Raw genomic sequence first — 18,873 nt, 5'->3', positions numbered from 1 at the left:
TTTGACTTGGGTGAGGGAGCTACAGAAATTGAAGTTAAAAAAGCACGCAGATATAAGTCATATTTCATTTAAAATGCCACTAACTGTAAAATGAACTATTTTTTCATGTACAACCAAGAAAAAAAAAATGCTGGTAATTGAATTATCACACATCATTGACTGCAAAACATCCCAATCTAAAATGGGTTAAGATGCAAGGCAATGTGCCTCTCAGAATGGATGAAATGTGGTAATTCCCCAAATGAGAAATGTATAGGTGAATTGACACTAAAAAAAAAAAAAAGTTTTTTAAAATAGAAAGATAAATTCAAACCAAATGTAGATATCATTTTTTCTTATCAAATCAGTAAGGTATTGAAAATAATGTTTAGCATTAGCAAGGGGATCGTGAAATGGACAAATTCATGCTAAAACCATACATTAATACCATCTTTCTGAAAATCACTTTGGTAATAATGTGTCAGGAACCTAAATATGTAGGTATTCTTTGAGCCAGTAACCTTACCTAGAGGAACCTATGGTAAATCCATACTTACAGACTCAGAAGATTTATGTACAAGAATGTAAGGTCACTTATAAAATGCATGTTATATAAATGCTAAATTATCAATAGATGTATAAATAAACTGTAGCATAGTCATAGAAATGTTAGTCAATTACTGAAATACTTGTTAAAGTACTTAATAACATGAGGAAAATCTCATAATGTAGTGGTAAGCTTTAAAAGGAAGGAAACAAAACTCTACATAAAGTATTACTCTAATTCAAATCTAGAGAAAAAGTATTTAATAAAGACTGGAAGGAGAGGTAATCTTGGTTAACTCTGAGTAGTAGCATTATTGGAGACATTTTTCCTTCTTAAATTTATTATTTTTAAAATTTTCTTCGTTGATGGTATTTATCTTTTATAACCTTTCCTTACCCCAAACAGATGCGCTTTTCCAAATTCTGCTTGTTAAAATTAAATAAAAATTAAATTATAGTTGAGAATGTAAGCACATGCATGGAGACAGAATGATCCATAGGTGCCCCTTACATTAAACAATACTCATACTCGATCCTCATGAATACTTATGATTTGCCAGTACATGTTAGATTGGGTCAAACAGAGGTCATACATGCCTTCCATATTTCTCAATGGTAGAGATTATTGTGAGCACTCTCTCAATACTAGGCTAAATTTACAAGCATTATTTCTAATTCTTATCTTTTCCCAGACAGATGAGAAAACAGAAGTTCCAAGAAGCTGAAGAAGCACGTGTGAGGGAGCACACAATTTGAACACAGCAAAGCCGAGATTTAAACCTGGGTCTCAATCTCACCACAGGCTCACACTACTTCCTTTGCACTATCTGCCTCTAAAAGGCAGATCCTTCCGTAACATGTCCAGATGAACATCAAAGAGGACCAAAATTCTATGTTTTCCATAGGCGAGTGGGGGAGATTGTGAACCAACTATAGAAATATTTATGCCCATTCCTAGAGGGACCTCACAAATTTGGGTGACAGAGACAAAGCTCTCTGATAATGTGAGTAGACTGGATAACTATGGGGCCAGGTTCTCAGTTTTTCAACTCAATTCCCGAGAAACTAGTCCTTTCCCGAGAAACTAGTCTGTGGTCACTAAGATAATGGAGCAATGCTGTTTACCCACCTGGCAATGTAAGGCGACTCGTGGAGCTGGTGCTTGGGGCTGGTGAGCTGTGAGAATGCCGTTTTATGCCTGTGAAGAGGAAAAAGAGGATAAGGAAAAGTAGGATCGTGGAAAGACCTGTTGGACAAGTAAATGGTCATCTGAAATGTTATCAAATTGGGGTCTGAAAACAACGTTTAGAAGCAGGTTAGGTGAGGTTGCAGGGTGGTACATATTCTGTGGTCCAGAAAAGCTGGGAGCATTGCCTTTGCCTTTGCGTGTGTGACAGTACTCAATTCCTCTGGCTGGAAGGTTGATCTGCTGGAACCAATGTGCCGCTGAGCAATGCTACATTTTAGGATCACAGGGGAAGCTTTCTAAATATGCAGTTGCCTGGGCATCACCCCCACAGTACAAGGGTGGAGGCCCAGCACTGATGTTTTTAAAGCCCCTCATTTTAATGTGCATCCAGGATGGAGGACTATCTGAAGAAGGGGAAGTTCTGATTTAGAATGAGGGAATCAGGGATTTTGTCCCTGCTTTGTCCTTATAGGCTTTACTCGCTATTGGAGCTCAAGCAATGAACTGGATCTCTCTGAAGCTCAGGTCTTCAGCTACAAAATGAGGAGAATAACAACAATTGCGTCAAAGTGTTCCAATGAGGATTAAAGGAAACAAAGTGTGTCCAGTGCTCAGGAACAATGGGAGACTCCACAAATGCTAGGTTAGTGGGGTTTCTGAGTTTTCCGGCAACTGGCAACAGAATTCCTATGAGGAAGGGGATTATCTTTGTTCTAATAAACCCTTTAGTGGGTCACGAGGCAATGAAAAGTCAAACCCCAGGATGGGATCAACAAGGAGAGAGCAGAACAAAGGGAGAAAGGGAGAACTGAGTGGTTCTGCCAAAATTTTTACTTTTTTATATATATGTATGTGAGTGTGTACATATATACACACGCATATATTTACATATAAATATAAACACCAAGACACATATATGCACACATATCTTACATATAAATGTGAATATTTATTCATTCATTCATTCATTTATTTTGTCATCCAGAGTGGGAAGAAAGAGGCCTGGAAGCCAGATTCTAGCAACATGGCAGATGCCTGCAGTCTGAGCTGGCAGAAATGCAGAGAGAATTCCTCAGCAGAGGATATCCATGAGTCAGTGTTAGGTTACTTCTGTTAGGAGTCCCCACAAACTTCCCAAACTTTTAGTTACGTCTACTTTATATGCAGAGGCCTGGTGTAAGTGGAAGCTGTGCTGATGGAGAAGATGCTGTGTGTCAATACAGTCACCGGTAAAGATAACTAGATAATCTGAAGACTGGGCAGTGTCAGAGGAAGCAGAGACTTGGGGTTGGAGGTGAGTGGGAGAGCGGTAAGCTTTCCCTACCCCAGAATCCCTGGGGAAGAGTGGAGACACGCACTTTGGTTGATGTTTGAGATCATTCCATTTTATTTTATTTTATTTTATTTTATTTTTAATTTATTTTTTTGAGACGGAGTCTTGCTCTGTTGCCCAGGCTGGAGTGCAGTGATGTGATCTTGGCTCACTGCAAGCTCCACCTCCCAGGTTCAAGCAATTCCCCTGCCTCAGCCTCCTGAGTAGCTGGGACTACAGGCGTGCACCACCATGCCTGGCTAATTTTTGTGATTTTAGTAGAGACGGGGTTTCACCATGTTGGCCAGGCTGGTCTCAAACTCCTGACCAGGTGATCCACACACTTCGGCCTCTTAAAGTGCTGGGATTACAGACATGAGCCACTGCACCCAGCCCCATTTTAATCTTAAACAACAGGGTGTCAATCCTGACATTCTGTGACAAACACCCTCCAGACAATAACACATGTTACTGTTAATCATTATTATTGTTTATTTTTTTTCTGGCAGCAGTAGTAGTAAAAATAGAAAACATAAAATTAATCCAAACAGCTCAGACCTACAAAAACTGTGAATTTGTATGAGGTGAAGGGCACTGTATCTGGCGGGACTTTATTTCTCCATTTTCCAGGTCTCACAGATGCCCTGAAGGTCAGAGTTGGTGGAGAACATAGAGGGCCCGACCCTGGCTGTAGCTGTGCTTCAGTTCTTGAACCTCAGTTGAGTAACTCAGTTACTCCTGAGGTGATTTTTATAAATATGACTTCCAAGGTCCTTGATTGGACCCTGAAGCAGAATCTCCAGGGAATGGAGCCAGAAATTTGAATTTTAACCATTTCACCAGGTGAGTCCAATGATGATCTTGTAATCTGGCACTTCCCTGGTCTAATGAAGTGTCTTGGAGACTCCGGGGTGGAAGATTCACACAAAGTGGTACTCTGTGTCAAAGCCAGTGCTGCCACACTGCACAACCCCAGCGGATGCTGGTTGCATTGTATCCTACACAAAGAATGGTGGACCCTGGGTGTGCAACAAATAGGCCCTGTTAGGAGGCACTGCCAGAGGGCACATCTGTGTCTTTCACCTTGTGATCCAGAGCCATTCCTTCTCTGCCCGAAATGCCTCTGTGTCCCACAAGATTTTTTTACTTGTCTCATTGGACCTTTGGGATAGGTTTTCTCAGCAGTGACACTGTGACATTTGAGCTGTACAGTTCTTTGTGGTGGGGGCTGTCCTGTGCACTGGAAGATGTTTAGCAGTGTCCCTGGCCTCTACCCATGAGATGTCAGTAGCTCCTCCCTAGTCATGACGATCATAAACATCCTCCAGATGGTGACAAATATCCTCTAGAGGCAAATCCCCCCACATTGAGAATCGCTATTTTAGGTTGGAGACGGGGCTTCAAGTTTTTATTTACAGATGTGGTTCCCAATTTGGCTGCTTGGTCATTGCTAATAGTCACTCCCGGCCACACATTAAGCAGTTACTGTGGCCCTGGCGCCATATTAGGTAGGCATCGTGAAATATAGATTTGTTGTTGTTTCTGATGCTAACATTCTGACAACAAAATTATCCCATTTTACAGGATTTCGAGACTATTTTTGTCTCCAAATATTTTAATTAACTTGCCTAATGTTACTGAGTGTTGAGGGAGGAGGGAAAAACTTAAGTCAAGATCATTCAAAGTTCAAACTTAAGGAAATGTTTCCCCTGACACTTGCTGCTTCTTAGCCAACCCATTATCTGGGTTTCCTTCAAGCACAGTCTCCCAAAGTCATCGAAGAGGAAGAAAAACCTGGGACAATTATTTTAACAAAAAGAAAAAACAAAACCAGATTCCCAGGCCTCACTAAGCTCTCGGAGTCAGCATTTCTGGAGGTGAGGCTTAGGGACCTGAGTATTTCACAAGTGGCTCAGGTGATTCCCATCGCCAATCAGGCTTGGAACACCTTGTGTGGTAGAAATTTCCTTCTTTTTGTCTAACTAACGAAAAGTGTGGCATTCTGCTTTCTGTGGATACTCTTGTGAAGTTGAGAGAACAAATTTAATGTTGCCTACATGAGTACCTGAAAAACTACAAAGCGCTCACTGACCACAAACTTTCAATGTTGCTACCTGTAGAAACATCTACTATTGCCAGGTTATTTCATATAAATGCTTGGTGGAATTAAAAAAAAAAAACTGACTATAATCTTCCAAAAGGCTGCAGGTTGATAGCTTTTCATAGAGGTAGTTTTTCATCCCCTTAGTATCTTCTTTGCAAACACTGAGTAGGGGAGTTCTGGGAACCTTGAGTCAGTGAAAAAGCAGAACTGCAAGCCCTTCTGGAAATGCTGTTATTTTCTCTGTTTGCTTGGTGAGATGCCCAATATATCAGGAAAGGGATGAAGCCATCCCACCTCTCATAATCATGAGTCATAAACAGGTAGCAGGCGGGGATGCATAAAATAAAACTGGTTTTGATTTTGCCACGGGCCATTGGGGGTGGTTAGGTTCTGAGTCAGCCTCCCACTGGCTTCCAGTTCACTGAGGTTGTGTTCTTGAAATCACTTTCCATACGGAAGCTACCAAATTACCTATCACTTTACTCCACTCATGGGAGTAATACCCAATATATCTAAGTTTCATTTTCTAAAGTCCTTTGCCCTTCACCCTTCCCTTGCTCCCTCCCACGTCCAGGAAGAACATCAGAAACCAGGTGGGAACAGCCAGTCCCAATCCAGCTTCTAAACTGTACTGTACGATGCACACAGAAGGCTTCAGACCACCCATCACATGGAACTGGTTCTTGGATTCATTGTAGAAATCTACACTGTCAGTGGTTTTCAGTCCTGGCTACATGTCAGAATCATCTGGGGAGTTCTTAAACAATATGCTAACACCTGACCCTTTACCCCAAGATGCTGTTTAGTTGGTCTGGGTGGGACCTGGGCATGAGGACTTTTTAACGTTCCCAGGTGAGCCTGATCTGCAGCCATGAGATGCACCGCCTTCATGAATACCTAGAGAAGATGTTTCTTTCAGTTGTCGGGAGGGAAGCCTTCTTTCTTCTGAAACAACTGGTGTGCTCATCCTCACGGATGTGAATCTTGTAAATGGCTTCTTTCCATTTAAACTTATGATTCCAGAAAGCCTAGACCCAGTTTATGACATAATGCTAGGAATCAGGGGAGGTCGATTTAGACTGCACATCTGCATATTAACATTTGCCCTGGTTTGCTCTATCTATGCTAGCTCTACTTTATGACTCTGGTTTTATTCTTCTTTCTTAATCATTAAAAAAGCAATGTATTAAATTCATATGAGTTTAGAATTCTCAAATATTTTATAAATGAGGTAAAATAAAAACAAATGAACAAACAACTATGTCAATGCTGCTATTGCTAAATTTCATTTTCCTCATCTATAAAATTGAGAAAACATCAATGTCAGGACAATAATTGTGAGTATCAAGTAAGAGTACACATATGACAGTGCTTAGCAAACAGTGTCATACAGTATAGTGTTTATTTGTTTTAGAAAGTCGTGTGTGAATGTGCATGTGTGCATGCGTGTGTGTGTACATGTGTGCATGTGTGTGTGTGTGTCTAAGTAGGTAATCTGTCATCTTTGGGAAATAAACACTTCAAGGTCAGGAATTACATTGCCCTTGACTCACAGCATGTGGCTATTTAAGGAGTAAACAACCCAATCCGTCAGCTCGGGGCAGAAATGTCACCACTGCAGCTTGTGTGACTTGAGGTATCCTTTGACAAATGAATAGCTTTCAGATATTTCAAATTAATGTCCTTGTTTGGTTCAACTAAAGGGCAATGAATCCAATTCATCAAGAGTCTGGAGAAGAGGACAGTGATAGAAGTGACAACTAAGGCTGCCCACCTCAGGGTGACTGCACACCTAAGACTCGGGACTTCACAAAGTGCTGAAGCACAGTGATTTGCAGCTTAACCTCAAACAAATAATTTCCCTTCTGCAAAATGGGGTTAGCCTGGCCAAGCCTATGCCTGCTGGGGAAAGGGTGATTTAAGAGCCCTTGAGACCAAACGTAATCATTATTAATGGTCTGGCAATAGCAATGTTATTATAGTACAACCAGATCCCACAGGGCAGAGGAGGATGCTGAAAAGCTGAGGTATGAATGTTTCTGTCAACTTATTGGCCATTTTCAATCTCTCTGTTTTCACATATTGTAAATGACTGCCTTTCTGATACCCACAGACCTCTGATCATTGTTGCTGAGCATATCTGCCAACATCTTCTTTGTGTTCCATTTGGGCTGGGGCGGAGGGCAACAAGCCATTGCCTGAAGCCTCAGAACAAATCATCACTTTTGCCCTTTACAGCTTTGAAGAGAGACCATCAATAAAAGTCCAAGTTTTGCTTTAGGCTATGGGATCACTGAAAGAGTCTGGAGGTCTTCAACACCTCCCCGCCACCACACCACACACACACCACCCTAAGAGTTATCAACCAAGAGTATATAAATTAGAGCTGCATACTCAGAGTATTTATTTTTTTTCCTCCACAATACAACCACCATCAATACTAGGTTTGGTTTTGTGTAATTTGAATATGCCTGTTCATCACAAAGAACAATGATTAAAAACAAGAGCTATTCAGAGATACAACACCACAAGCTATTTAAATGTGTCTTTCAAAGTATTTGAATATGCTTTGAACTTGAATTGGGCATATGAATGAGGAGTTCAAAAAAAATGTTCACAACCTGTGACCCAGATTTCTAGATATCTAGAAATCTGTCCAATGGAGATATTCAGAAATGTGACAAAGCCTTATGCACAAAGAGCTCCATTGCTGCTATTTACAACTGCAAAAAATAAAATAAAAGCATATAACTTAATTGCCCAACAGCAGAGGGGTGGTTAAGTAAATTGCGCTAGAGCCACAGAATAAAATATTATGCTGCTATTGAAATTATATTGATGGAGAGGTTAAAAAAACACTCACAAGGAAATGCTTACAATCCAATGTTGTAAGAACAAACCATAATTCAAAATTAACTATACTATATGGCCTTAACTGTGTAAAAATGCACAGCAAAAGATCATAAGAAAATAAAGTATCTACAATGATTAATTGTCGGATGGGGTATCACAAGTGATTTTAAGTTTCCTATTATACTGTCTACACTTTCCAAATTTAGTAAATTCTATTTTTACTTTAAGGAAAAAACATTAAAAATATGTTTCGGTGAATGGCAAGCATGGCTGCTTTGGAGGAACATCACACTCCCCTTCATCAGAGCAATACTACCAAGCAAAAATGATACACCAGGAGGCCCTGACGAAGGGGTGGTATTTGTGTAATATGCAGTATCAACACTAGAGGGCTCTCTCTCTGGGGCCGGTTTGAAGGCATCAGGCTGGATGCTATACAGGATGTAAACCCGTTATATCCCCACAAACAGGAGTAATGAATGACTACACAGAGTCCCTGAATCATGATGGCTCAACTTAAATTTTTGGACTTCATGATGATGCAAAAGCGATACACACTCAGAAGAAACTGTATCTAACCATTCTGTTTTTCACTTTCAGAACAGTATTCAATAAATTACATGAGCTATTCAATACTTTATTATAAAATAGGCTTTGTGTTAGGTGATTTTGTCCAACTCTGGGATAATGTAAGTGTTCTGAGCATGTTTAAGGCAGGATAGCCTAAGCTATGATGCAAACATAGCTGGTAGGTTAGGCATATTAAATGCATTTTCGACTTACGATTTTTTCAACCTACAATGGGTTTATTGGGACGTGACCCCATGATAAGTTAAGGAACATCTGTATTCCCTAGTCAGACTCCTTATGTTCATGGCCGGAACAGGAAAATATTGCCAAATATACCCCTTTCAAGAGTAGGAGAAAGAAAAAGTTTGCAATTCAGAAAGCTAGCATCACAGGGCTGTAAAACCATAATATCATTGTACCCTGAAGAAAATTAAACATATGGAAGCCAGCTTAATTCCACAAATGCTGAGATTTCTTATGCCTCTGACAAGCTTCTGATAACCCATTTGCTTCATCCCTCATAGTCAAAAAAGCTGAAATTGAAACATGATATAGTCATACTCTGTGTATGTCTTACAGAGTGCAGGCAAAGGCACTTGGTGCCTGGGTATTATGAGGCGTTTCAGGGAATACAAAAGAGACAGATGGTTGACTGAGTTTGGACAGCCCTATATCTGAGACAGAACATGGACAAACAATGGGAAACATTCAAAGGAAGAAAAAAAAAACCAGACTTTTCATTTATCCAATTCCAATTAAGAGGTTAACTCATTGTTTTTATTTGGTAATCAGAAGAACATACAAGTACTTATGCATTACTAGATGCTGGGAGAAAATTATACATTGAAGGACTGTCAGGCTCATCTGTGCAATAAAGATTTACAATAAACACATCATACATTTTTCGGAGAACAGCTCAGTATATTCTTTTCTACATGAATCCTTATGATTTAATTTTGTATTTGGAGATATGATACTATGGCATTTGGATATGTTGTTTAAGCAGCATCTTAGGGAACAGAACACTCTTCCTTAGAATGGATGGCCATTCTTTTGCCCTGTGATGTACAAATGCAAATTACAACCTGCATTTTATCTGCCAGAAGTGTATTTCACATCACGGAACTACACTCTGTCTCTACCATGAAATCAAAACAAGTCCGTATTACCATCTTCCCTTTTGGAAGAGCATTCTCAGAACATATCCAGAAATCCCTTCCTTATTCCTCCAAAGAATTGTTTATTCAGCTAGATATTGGTTGAGGTTTGGGTTTTGGTTCTGCTTGCCTCTCTCTTTTGAGTCTTGCTAAATGTTCTTGATATTAATCCAGATATTTCTCACAAATCCAGCTGAACGGCAGCAATATCTAAGGCTGAAGAGATGAGTTGAGTTTTCCATTCACATATGGCCAGTGCCCTCATCAGGAGAGAGCCTACAGACTCATGGTGAGTGGGGTCTCTTTAGGATGCTATGCATTTAATGCATACGGTGCTATGCATCCTAAAGAGAAAAACCCTGTGAGAGCAAAAGTGGTGCTCTACACTAAGGGAGGACAATAACAACATCATATTCGCCTCTAAGTGACTCACCTTGCTTTGGGTAATTGATTTCCCATAAAGATTTCCTTTTTTCCTGCTTCCTTTTCCCAAGCTGTTTCTGTCTTCCCATCTATCCCCAGTGACCTTTACACCCAAAACTTTCCCATATGAATTACATGGAACAAGGTGCTTTTATTTTTCCCATTATTTTGTGTTTGCATGTGCTAAAATGATACTGCAAGCAGAATGGGTTACCTGGGCAGAAGCAAAAGAAGGAATTTGTGAAGGGTAGAAAAATGGGAGGAAAAAAAAGGAAAACATAAAGGAAAGAGTTTGAAAAAGGGAAGACATTTGAATTAGATGGGGGGAATCTGGTTGTACAGTGGGCACAAGAGCTGATAAAAACCTAACCAAGCTCTACAAATGAAAATAGCAAATATATTTTTGAAAATTTTACAGCATATAAAATTGTATAAAAATATCATCAAAGCAAGAAAAAAGGAAATGTATACTCTATAGTTCTACCTCTAGAATCAGTTATTGGACGATACCTATGGCTGTAGGTTTTTCCTATCCATCTGTATATATTAATATAATATGTGACTATATTTCTGTACCATAACACATATACCCACTCAAAGACAAGGACAGTAGTACACAAATTCTACTCCAAGATAGGTCATGAGAGGGAAGCAAAGACTATACAATGTGTCTCCAGGGCAATCTATTTAAAACTCATTCTATAGCCATTGGGTTTTAATGGGCTTTATTTTAAATGAATTACCCTGCACCATAAACTGACTGAGAAATGCTCCTGTAGGTTCAGAAGCCAGCACTCATGAAGAATACATGGGTGAGGTTCAGGAATCACGGCTGAAGCTGACCAAAGCTGAGAGGATGGGTCTCCAGTTGGCACTGCCTCTGGCCTGCAACAGCCAGCATTCACCCTTCAAGGGGGAGAAGGTCTCCTCTGAGGAGACTGAATGAGTGCCCTGAATGAACTGAAAGGGCCCATACCCCACTCCCTGCTTCTCCTGGCTGAGCAGATGGCAGCCCAGGCTGGGTGCAAGTAGTTAGTGAAGCCAGCCATTGCCAGTGTTAATCCACTTCTGCTTGGGAACAGAAGCCAGAATAAACATGAATTCATGCCAAATATGTCTGGCAATATTTTCAAAAAAAATGAGTAGGGTGAGGGTATTGAAGAAAACAATCAGGAATTAATAGGGTTTAAACTTGACCATCATACATCTTTCAGTCCAGGTCATCCACTGCACAATCGTTCCTTGTTCAATATAAAAACAAGATGCTTTTTCAGTGGCGCAATTGTTGCTTAATTCAGACATTCCTGGAGAAGCAACCAGTCTTTTTACAAATGTCCAAGGAGAATCTTTAGAGGCCTGCTTCCCATTATTCTAATCTCCCTGGGAACATGTTCATGCTCAGATAAACTGTCTAATGTAAATGACTCTGGTAACATTCTAATTCTAGTGTCACCTCTGTGCCCACCAGTGTCTTTGGTGAGAGAGAGGAAACCTTAAAAACTAAAATCTGGCCTTGGCAGGTAATATGTCTCTTGATTCCCAGAGGGAGGTTTTATAGGAATATTGTCACTGCTTATTACAATTTTTTTCATTAAGTTCATTTTCTCAGTGATAATGAGGCCTTTAATCATGGATCACAGTTGATAAATTGTATTACTTTCCATTTGTTCATGAATAAGATCCAATATAACATCGTTATTGCATCATTATGTTCTTTAACATCTAACTTTGCCACGGTGCGGTGCTGTACCAGATCACATTATTGGTGGAGCAGAACTATGCAGTGATTCCTCATGCTGTACATAGAGAATCTCCTATTTGCTCTAGGTGGGTCTGTTTAAGGTTTTAAAGGTTTCCACTTGGATTCTCAGTAAATTCACTGATGTTTTATATAGATTGGTGTCATCTTCCCTTTTGGAAAGACATTCTCAGATAAATCCTGTTTTATTGTTTTGTTTTGTTTGTTTTGTTTTGTTTTTTCTTAAGTCAAGAGGCCACAGAGAAGTTTTATTTTAGTTTTTTCATAAATTTGGCTGACAATTTCTCCCAAATTACCTGCAATTTCCCATCTCTTGTAATAAGCTATTTGTGTGAGTAGGGTATGCCTGCATATACTTAGAAGATAAGCCTTTAGCAGTGTACTTGGCATATAGGAGAAGTTGAATAAATTTTCAGGGAAATTTGAATTTTGTTTGCATTCACAAGTGGATAGTGGAATTCAGTTAGATGATTTCGAATGTGTTTCCTGAATGCTGACCGTGTTCCAAGCACTGTGGTGGGCCAGCACTGCATCTCCTGTGGGGTGTGTGGGCATCTCAGAATCAGAACAAAGTTTCCAATTAGGAAAAACAAAATGTTGCCTGAATTCCCTAAATTCTCTTTATTTGGGATAGAACACTACATATACAGACTTCCAATCTTAGAATCTTCCCTATTTCACTATGAGAAAAAGATTTCATGCTTTGTTTCCTATTGTTTTTCCTAGGCTCCGTGGGGAATGTTACAAAGTAATTTCCATCATCAAAGTCTCTGCTTGTAGGTTAAAAAAGAAGAAAATGTATTATATTATATTTCTATCTATCTATCTATCTATCTATCTATCTATCTATCTATCTATCTATCTATCTATCTAAGGAAAAGTGACCCATGAGAGAAGTGATATTAAAATAAACAGTATCCATACTTCCAAAATATGGATAACAAAAATTGGTCTCCAACTTTTGGATTACTGTCTCACATCCCATGATAACGTTGCTTTTTACTTTACACTTTTGTATCCAAAGGCATGGTTCCAGGTGGAAAATATAATACAATGGCTTAAATTATACAAATGAATGAACATGTGCTCTAGGTTATTCTTTGGCTTTCAGATGTTTAGATATCATTTTACTGTTTAAGTGTATCAGATCCACAATGGGATCCTGTCAAATGTTTTCAGTAGTTTTTAAAAGCTCCAAAAATGAAATGGACAGTGGAAGAAAGTCCATTTGAATTTAATGGGTTAGAAATGGGTCTCTTGCCAGCTGCCATGAACTAATAGGGCTCATAACCTAAGAAATATTGGCACAAATAAAACATGAAACAAAGTCCTCCATAAGAATGGGTCATTATGCCACTGAAATGTACCATATTAACATAACTTAAATGTAGCGCTATTTGACGACATGGGGACCCAAATTCAAGGGCTAACTCAATTTGTCACATTTTACCAAGGAACGTGTAGAGCGTGTGGTTTTGTCTGTGTTAGGTCTGTCCCTATTGCTGTCCCCACATACTGGTCATTCTTAATTCAGGTGTGTAAGTCCTTGCTCTGTGTGTGTAAACCAGAGTAAGATGCCATACTCTGTGCAATAGAATAATGTTTGTCCCAAATTGCTGCTCAACTTGAAGAAAGCTGTTTTAAGAGAATTAAAAGACCCCAGAAAATAAGCTAGAGCTTTGGAAATACTGCTCTTGCAGTCAGCACTGATGTGGAATAATTACTTTAATGCTTTATCAGCTCCAGTATCAATTCATAGCATCATATAATATAGCATTTTGTATTTTTAATAGATAACTTTGCATTTTTACTCAGTATCCCTTCAAAACACTTTTTAAAGATTTAAAGCTAAGAGTGAGTTACATGGAGTTTTGTTTTACTTCACTGAGAGTTTTAGGTGAAGTTCTTTATGGAATGAAATTCTCTTTCCATTCTTTTTCAGCTGATTAATGACTTAAAGCAAATGAAAAACATTTCAATTTTTATTGGTGCTAGAAAAAAATGGCTATATTCCTGTTTCTTTTTCAAATGTTGTTTCTTGTTGCTTGTTAGATTATAAAATGGAAGCTGTAGACTTTCTATTTTGACTGGCCAAAAAGCTCCACATACAAAAATACAGAATATAAATGAGGTAAAAGGTCCAGGTTCCAAGGTCAAAAATTGACATACTCTTTGTTATATTTAATTTCAATACAAAATCATACCACCTCTAAGCACATAGTTTGCAAACCGATTGAATGCAGCTCACAGGCAGGTTTCATTTGATTAGCACAGTGTAAGTTTTTGAGTTGTCATTATGTAAAAATTTGGAGAGAGCTTATATCAAATCCTAGGTATCTAGGACCTCCATCCCCACACAGCTCAAATTCAGTAGCTGCCTACCAACTACCCTGTTTTGGCAGCACCCACCCTCCCCAATTTCTCTCAGTCCCCATTGCTGCTTCTTCTCTTACTGATACAAAGGCCCTCCATGAATTGCCATTTACCACAATGACTGTAATATTACATGGCTTGCTTTATTCATTTACTTGACCTGCTAGACCCCTGAAGTCATTTGAATTTGTGTCCACGTTATGTGAAGAGGTCATTGTTATGAACACAGGGAGCACAACAGAAAAATCTAAGTGTTTCTCCAAGGCAAAATGTAAAGTTGACAGAAGAAATCTGTTCAAACATCAGCATGCTGTTGTGTATTCTCTACTACAAAGTTCTTCAAATCTTTCTGTTGGGGAACATTTTGGCAAGGCAAAGGTCCTGGAAGACCACATACAGTCTCTTTCTTTCTGCCTGAAAAAATGCCAATATTTTACCTTAGTAATAAAAGGATGTTTAAATGTCTGTTCTCGTGCTTTTTCATGTATAAATTAAATCTGTAGTGGGGAATACACTTAAACCTATTGCCTAGCTCTCTTTCTTTCCAGTACTAATCCCCACTTCATCACCAGCATATTCATGTGCTTTACTCTTGGGAAGGGCACAGAGATTCCTGTGTGACCAACAACCACATTTTAAGAATCACTTTTATCTAAATCACATCAGACTCATAAAGTCACACTTTACTGGCACTCCCTTAGATTCCACCTGTAATTTGATCTCAAGGGGGCTGCAATGTTATTCTCTTTCCATGCTACATCTACTATTCTTATTTTTGATTCATGCTATTAATCCACTTCTATCTTGTATTTTTAAAAACTCACTAAAATGCAAAGAATTATCTGCTATATCTCCCTGATACTAATTCCCTTAGCACTTTCCTGAATAAAAAGAAGAGTGATGAAGTGAAACCACAGATATCCAAAAGAAGATGGCCAGCCAGTGGTAAAAATTTCAGTAACCACTCAGTTATGGATGCTACCAGTGAAAACAATGGGTACCCACTCAACAGTATGGTCATCAGCTAAACATTCAGGTTTACACTAATGAATGAACAGATACAATAAATTAGCCATCAAATAAAGATTCCTATGGAATAACCTTTTTTAGAAAACAAACAGAATTCTGTATTATACAAATGGGAAAGAAAGCATAAGAACAATTTTAAGTCTGAAAGGAAATTGGAGAAAACACATGTTCCTGACAGGAAAGGAACCAGAGACTGGAATCATCATCTTTGCTGTGATGAACGTCAGCATGGCTGTATTGTCAGTAGCCAGTGCAAAAATGACAACATTTAAAGTAATGGCATTGACAGTCATAAAATGGCAATTACTGTGTGTGTGGCTTTTTTCAGGCCTCTCCCAGCATATCCAGGATGTCCATTCTCATCAGGCCAGACAGGTGCCTTGAAAGCCAGGTCATTAGCAAAGGATTTTGAGGATGTCCCTTCATGTTTTGTTTCTGTTTGAGTAAAAATCTCAAGTTGTTTGGTTTGCTCAGGGGAATATCCCCCAGAGTTCTAAGACCTCAAACCAACCCCCAAAGAGTCATCCCCTGGGAGGAGATGGTGTGAGAGAAGGCCAAGGGTCGGGGGTGGGGGCTTGTGTGTGAAAGTTGTACACCTTCTCCAGATATGAGTCTTTGTGGAAGAAGGAGAAGAAGGAGAATGAAGAAGCTCAGCTAGAATGATGCAAGACATTGGCAGCCTCTTTTATTGTCTATGAGGTCTTTTTTACTCTTCTGAATCTGAAAAAAAGAAAAAGAAAAAGAAAAGTGTCAATGCTGCCTTTCCCCCCACCTCCACCCTCCAAGTCTGAGGAGAAGAAAATCTAGGGGACAAAAAAAATGTGAGAACTAATTAAACATTTCCATACTGGTCATTGCGGTGTCCCTTGTAACAAGATTTGTTCTTTCCATAGGGGAAAATCTCAGTGCAAAACTGTAACATCAGTCCATTTGAAATCTTAATAGTTGCTATAAACTAGATTAGCAAACATTTGGTCATGCAATAGGGATAGTAAGCCACCTTCTTTTGCAATGGAGATAACGGTTTTGTTGCCAGATCTGGTCAATCTGTCTCAAGGGTCAGTGGGATTAGAAGAAATCAGATTCATCTAATCCCAACTGTTTTCACATCAAAAGCAATGCTCCTGTCTCAGAATTCTTGCCCCATCCTCAGAAGTTTCCCAGAGACATTTAATCAAGATATGTCCTAGCCCAAATCATTGTGCAGATGAGTGAATCACCTGAGTTCTCCACTGGACCCAGAGCAAGGGGGTGGAGGAAGACGACAAAGATGGAAACAGGACTAAGTTAATGAAAATAGATAATATTGCATTTTTTTCAACTGGTATGCTCTACCCCATGTAACCTCAAAGGTCTTAGGCAGAATTTAAAACAACAGCCACAACAAAACCACCATATTATTTCTTCCACTTGGTGTTGCATGCTCTGCAAGTCATCATGCCTTATAGTTAGAAAGTGTTTCCTCCTATGCAGGGCTCCAGTGGGCTTGGGCTTTAAGAAGGGTAACACCATTATCTACAGAGATGTTAGAAGCCTTTACAGGACAAGGAAAGTTTTCCATTCAACTTTAAAGACTAAGATACTCTCCTAAGATTTAGGTGAATTTAGCAGAAAACTCATTGGGAGATAGGAGAACTCCTTCTGATCTATTGTAATTACAGTCAATTCTCAATTTTCCCGGGGCCATTGATCCAAGCTTCCTGCTGTTCCTCTAACTTTATTATGTTCTTGATTGTTCATTATGTTTACCCTCCATTAACACCTTCACCTATTTGAGAGAAATAACAGACAAAAGTGAAGCTTCAGACCAATCACTTTACTCCAATACAAGCACTGATAAACTTGCCAGTAAGAGAAGGAGATGAAACAAAAGCTGAAATCAAGGATAAGAAATTTTCCGTTGATGCTGATAGTCCATGCACAGTTTGGTCCACATGGGAATTGCAATGGACTTTGTCCTTAGTATTCTGACCCTGCCATTATGAAGTTGGGATCATATGGTATGAGGCTTCTTTTAGAGAGTCATCATAATACTAACCACCTTCAGAGATGTTCCCTGACCCTCAAATGTAAAGCCCAATTTTGTTAGGATGACAGAAGGTTGGGTTTGATTTTTTAATAACAGACCCATTGGTTGGAAGGAAGCTAGAGACAGATAGCTGGGGACAGCTGATAAGGACCACTATTTAACTCAGTGAGCCCCACCTGGCCAACAAGGAGAGTGATGCACCTCCTGCAGACTGGGTTAGCAGAGACCCACGGTCTAGACTGCTGGGTCCCAGAGATGGAAAGAGGTCTATCTAGGGTCTTAATGAAATCCAAAGGCTGTTAAAAGGAGATATTCCTCCATTTCTAATCACTGGAAAAGGAGATATTCCTCCATTTCTAATCACTGCTTATGGGTGAGATGGTGGAGTGTTCCATCTGGCTGTGGATCTCCATCCTCCCCTCCAGCTTTGGGTCAAGGGGTGAAGGGAAAGGGTGAATAAAAGAAGTTTGTGTGTTTAAGCTGTGCCTGTGTTCACTGTCATTAAATACAACCAGCAATAAAAGAACAAGAAGCATATGTTCTATAGCTGGGTCTGTGACCTGCTGACCTGTGTGATCATTCCTGGCCTTCCCAAACATATGCCCTCTAAAAGTAACTTCTGTTTGTGAATTTCTTAAGGCACTTAAGAAATACCCTAAGGTCCTATGTCATAGCTATCTGCAAAATAATGTTCCAACCCAGACTGCTGACTCTTTGAGAACAGGGAAAATACCTGTTTATAACACTTCTTGCATGTAGTGCAATGCCTGACGCATAGTATATGCTCAACAATTTTTTTTTTAATGAAAAAGAAGAGAATTGAATAAGCATGAGGAGGATGGGACTGATAAGGTTTGGTGATGAATAGGAGGTTTCCCTCCACCTGTTTTCTAATTTTGACTTTCACAGCATGAAACGAAAATTTAAAAGAAAATAATAAACACCCTAATTATATATTTTATTCAATAGTAAGGTATGATATATCAAAATATTTACATTCCCTATGAAGAAGCCCAATTATGGATGGCTTTCTATGGAGCTAATCTCACAGAGAAGGAACACCTGCTATCCAGGCAGCTTTGGCATGGTTTGTAAATCAGGCCTGGTCCTCTTTTCACTCCACATCCTGTCTTTCATTGTGTTTTGGTTTTATGTATTTGTTTTCAATATCAACTGAAATTAAGTAAGCATCAGCAAGACTACAACATATATGCAAATGAGTACCCTGAAGACAAAGTGTTAATAGGCAACTCTGTGTGTAACTGGGATGCATGACTTTTTGAAGGCCACAAAAAGTAGTTAAATCCTTCCACTTTTTTAAGAGTGACTGATGAATTGAAATGGAAACTTTCTTGCCACATCTTGGAATAATTCAGGAAAATATATTTAAGTGCCTGTCCCTTTACCCAAGACTTTTTATATCTCACAAGGTAAAGCTGTGAGGACTTTAAATCCTGAAGTGCAAATACATGGTATATGAATTCACGGAAAGGTATTTAGTCTATGGGAGCATACAATCATGTTTCAGCAACTTCATTTAGAAAATTGGG

The 18,873-nt window shown here is 39.2% G+C and overlaps 1 protein-coding gene across 13 annotated transcripts in view; it reads right to left on the bottom strand.

Annotated features, from left to right (window-relative positions):
• Window positions 1-18,873, bottom strand: part of PDE1C (phosphodiesterase 1C) — a 547,393-nt gene that overhangs the window by 25,249 nt on the left and 503,271 nt on the right. For 9 of the 13 annotated variants that reach the window (XR_013415411.1, XM_028845886.2, XM_015133753.3 and 6 more), the window contains one exon: window positions 1,655-1,723. Coding sequence is in view for 12 of the 13 variants with exons in the window: in XM_028845886.2 (XP_028701719.2) it covers window positions 1,655-1,723 (69 nt within the window). In the remaining variant the exon portion in view is untranslated. Of the gene's footprint in view, window positions 1-1,654; window positions 1,724-13,599; window positions 16,015-18,873 lie in introns of those variants that run through there. The other 4 variants (XM_015133757.3, XM_077996951.1, XM_015133758.3 and 1 more) reach the window with 1 other exon arrangement.

Source organism: Macaca mulatta, chromosome 3 (genome assembly GCF_049350105.2).
Source record: "Macaca mulatta isolate MMU2019108-1 chromosome 3, T2T-MMU8v2.0, whole genome shotgun sequence".
Classification (NCBI taxonomy): Eukaryota; Metazoa; Chordata; class Mammalia; order Primates; family Cercopithecidae; genus Macaca; species Macaca mulatta.
This window is presented reverse-complemented; position numbering and strand designations above follow the sequence as displayed.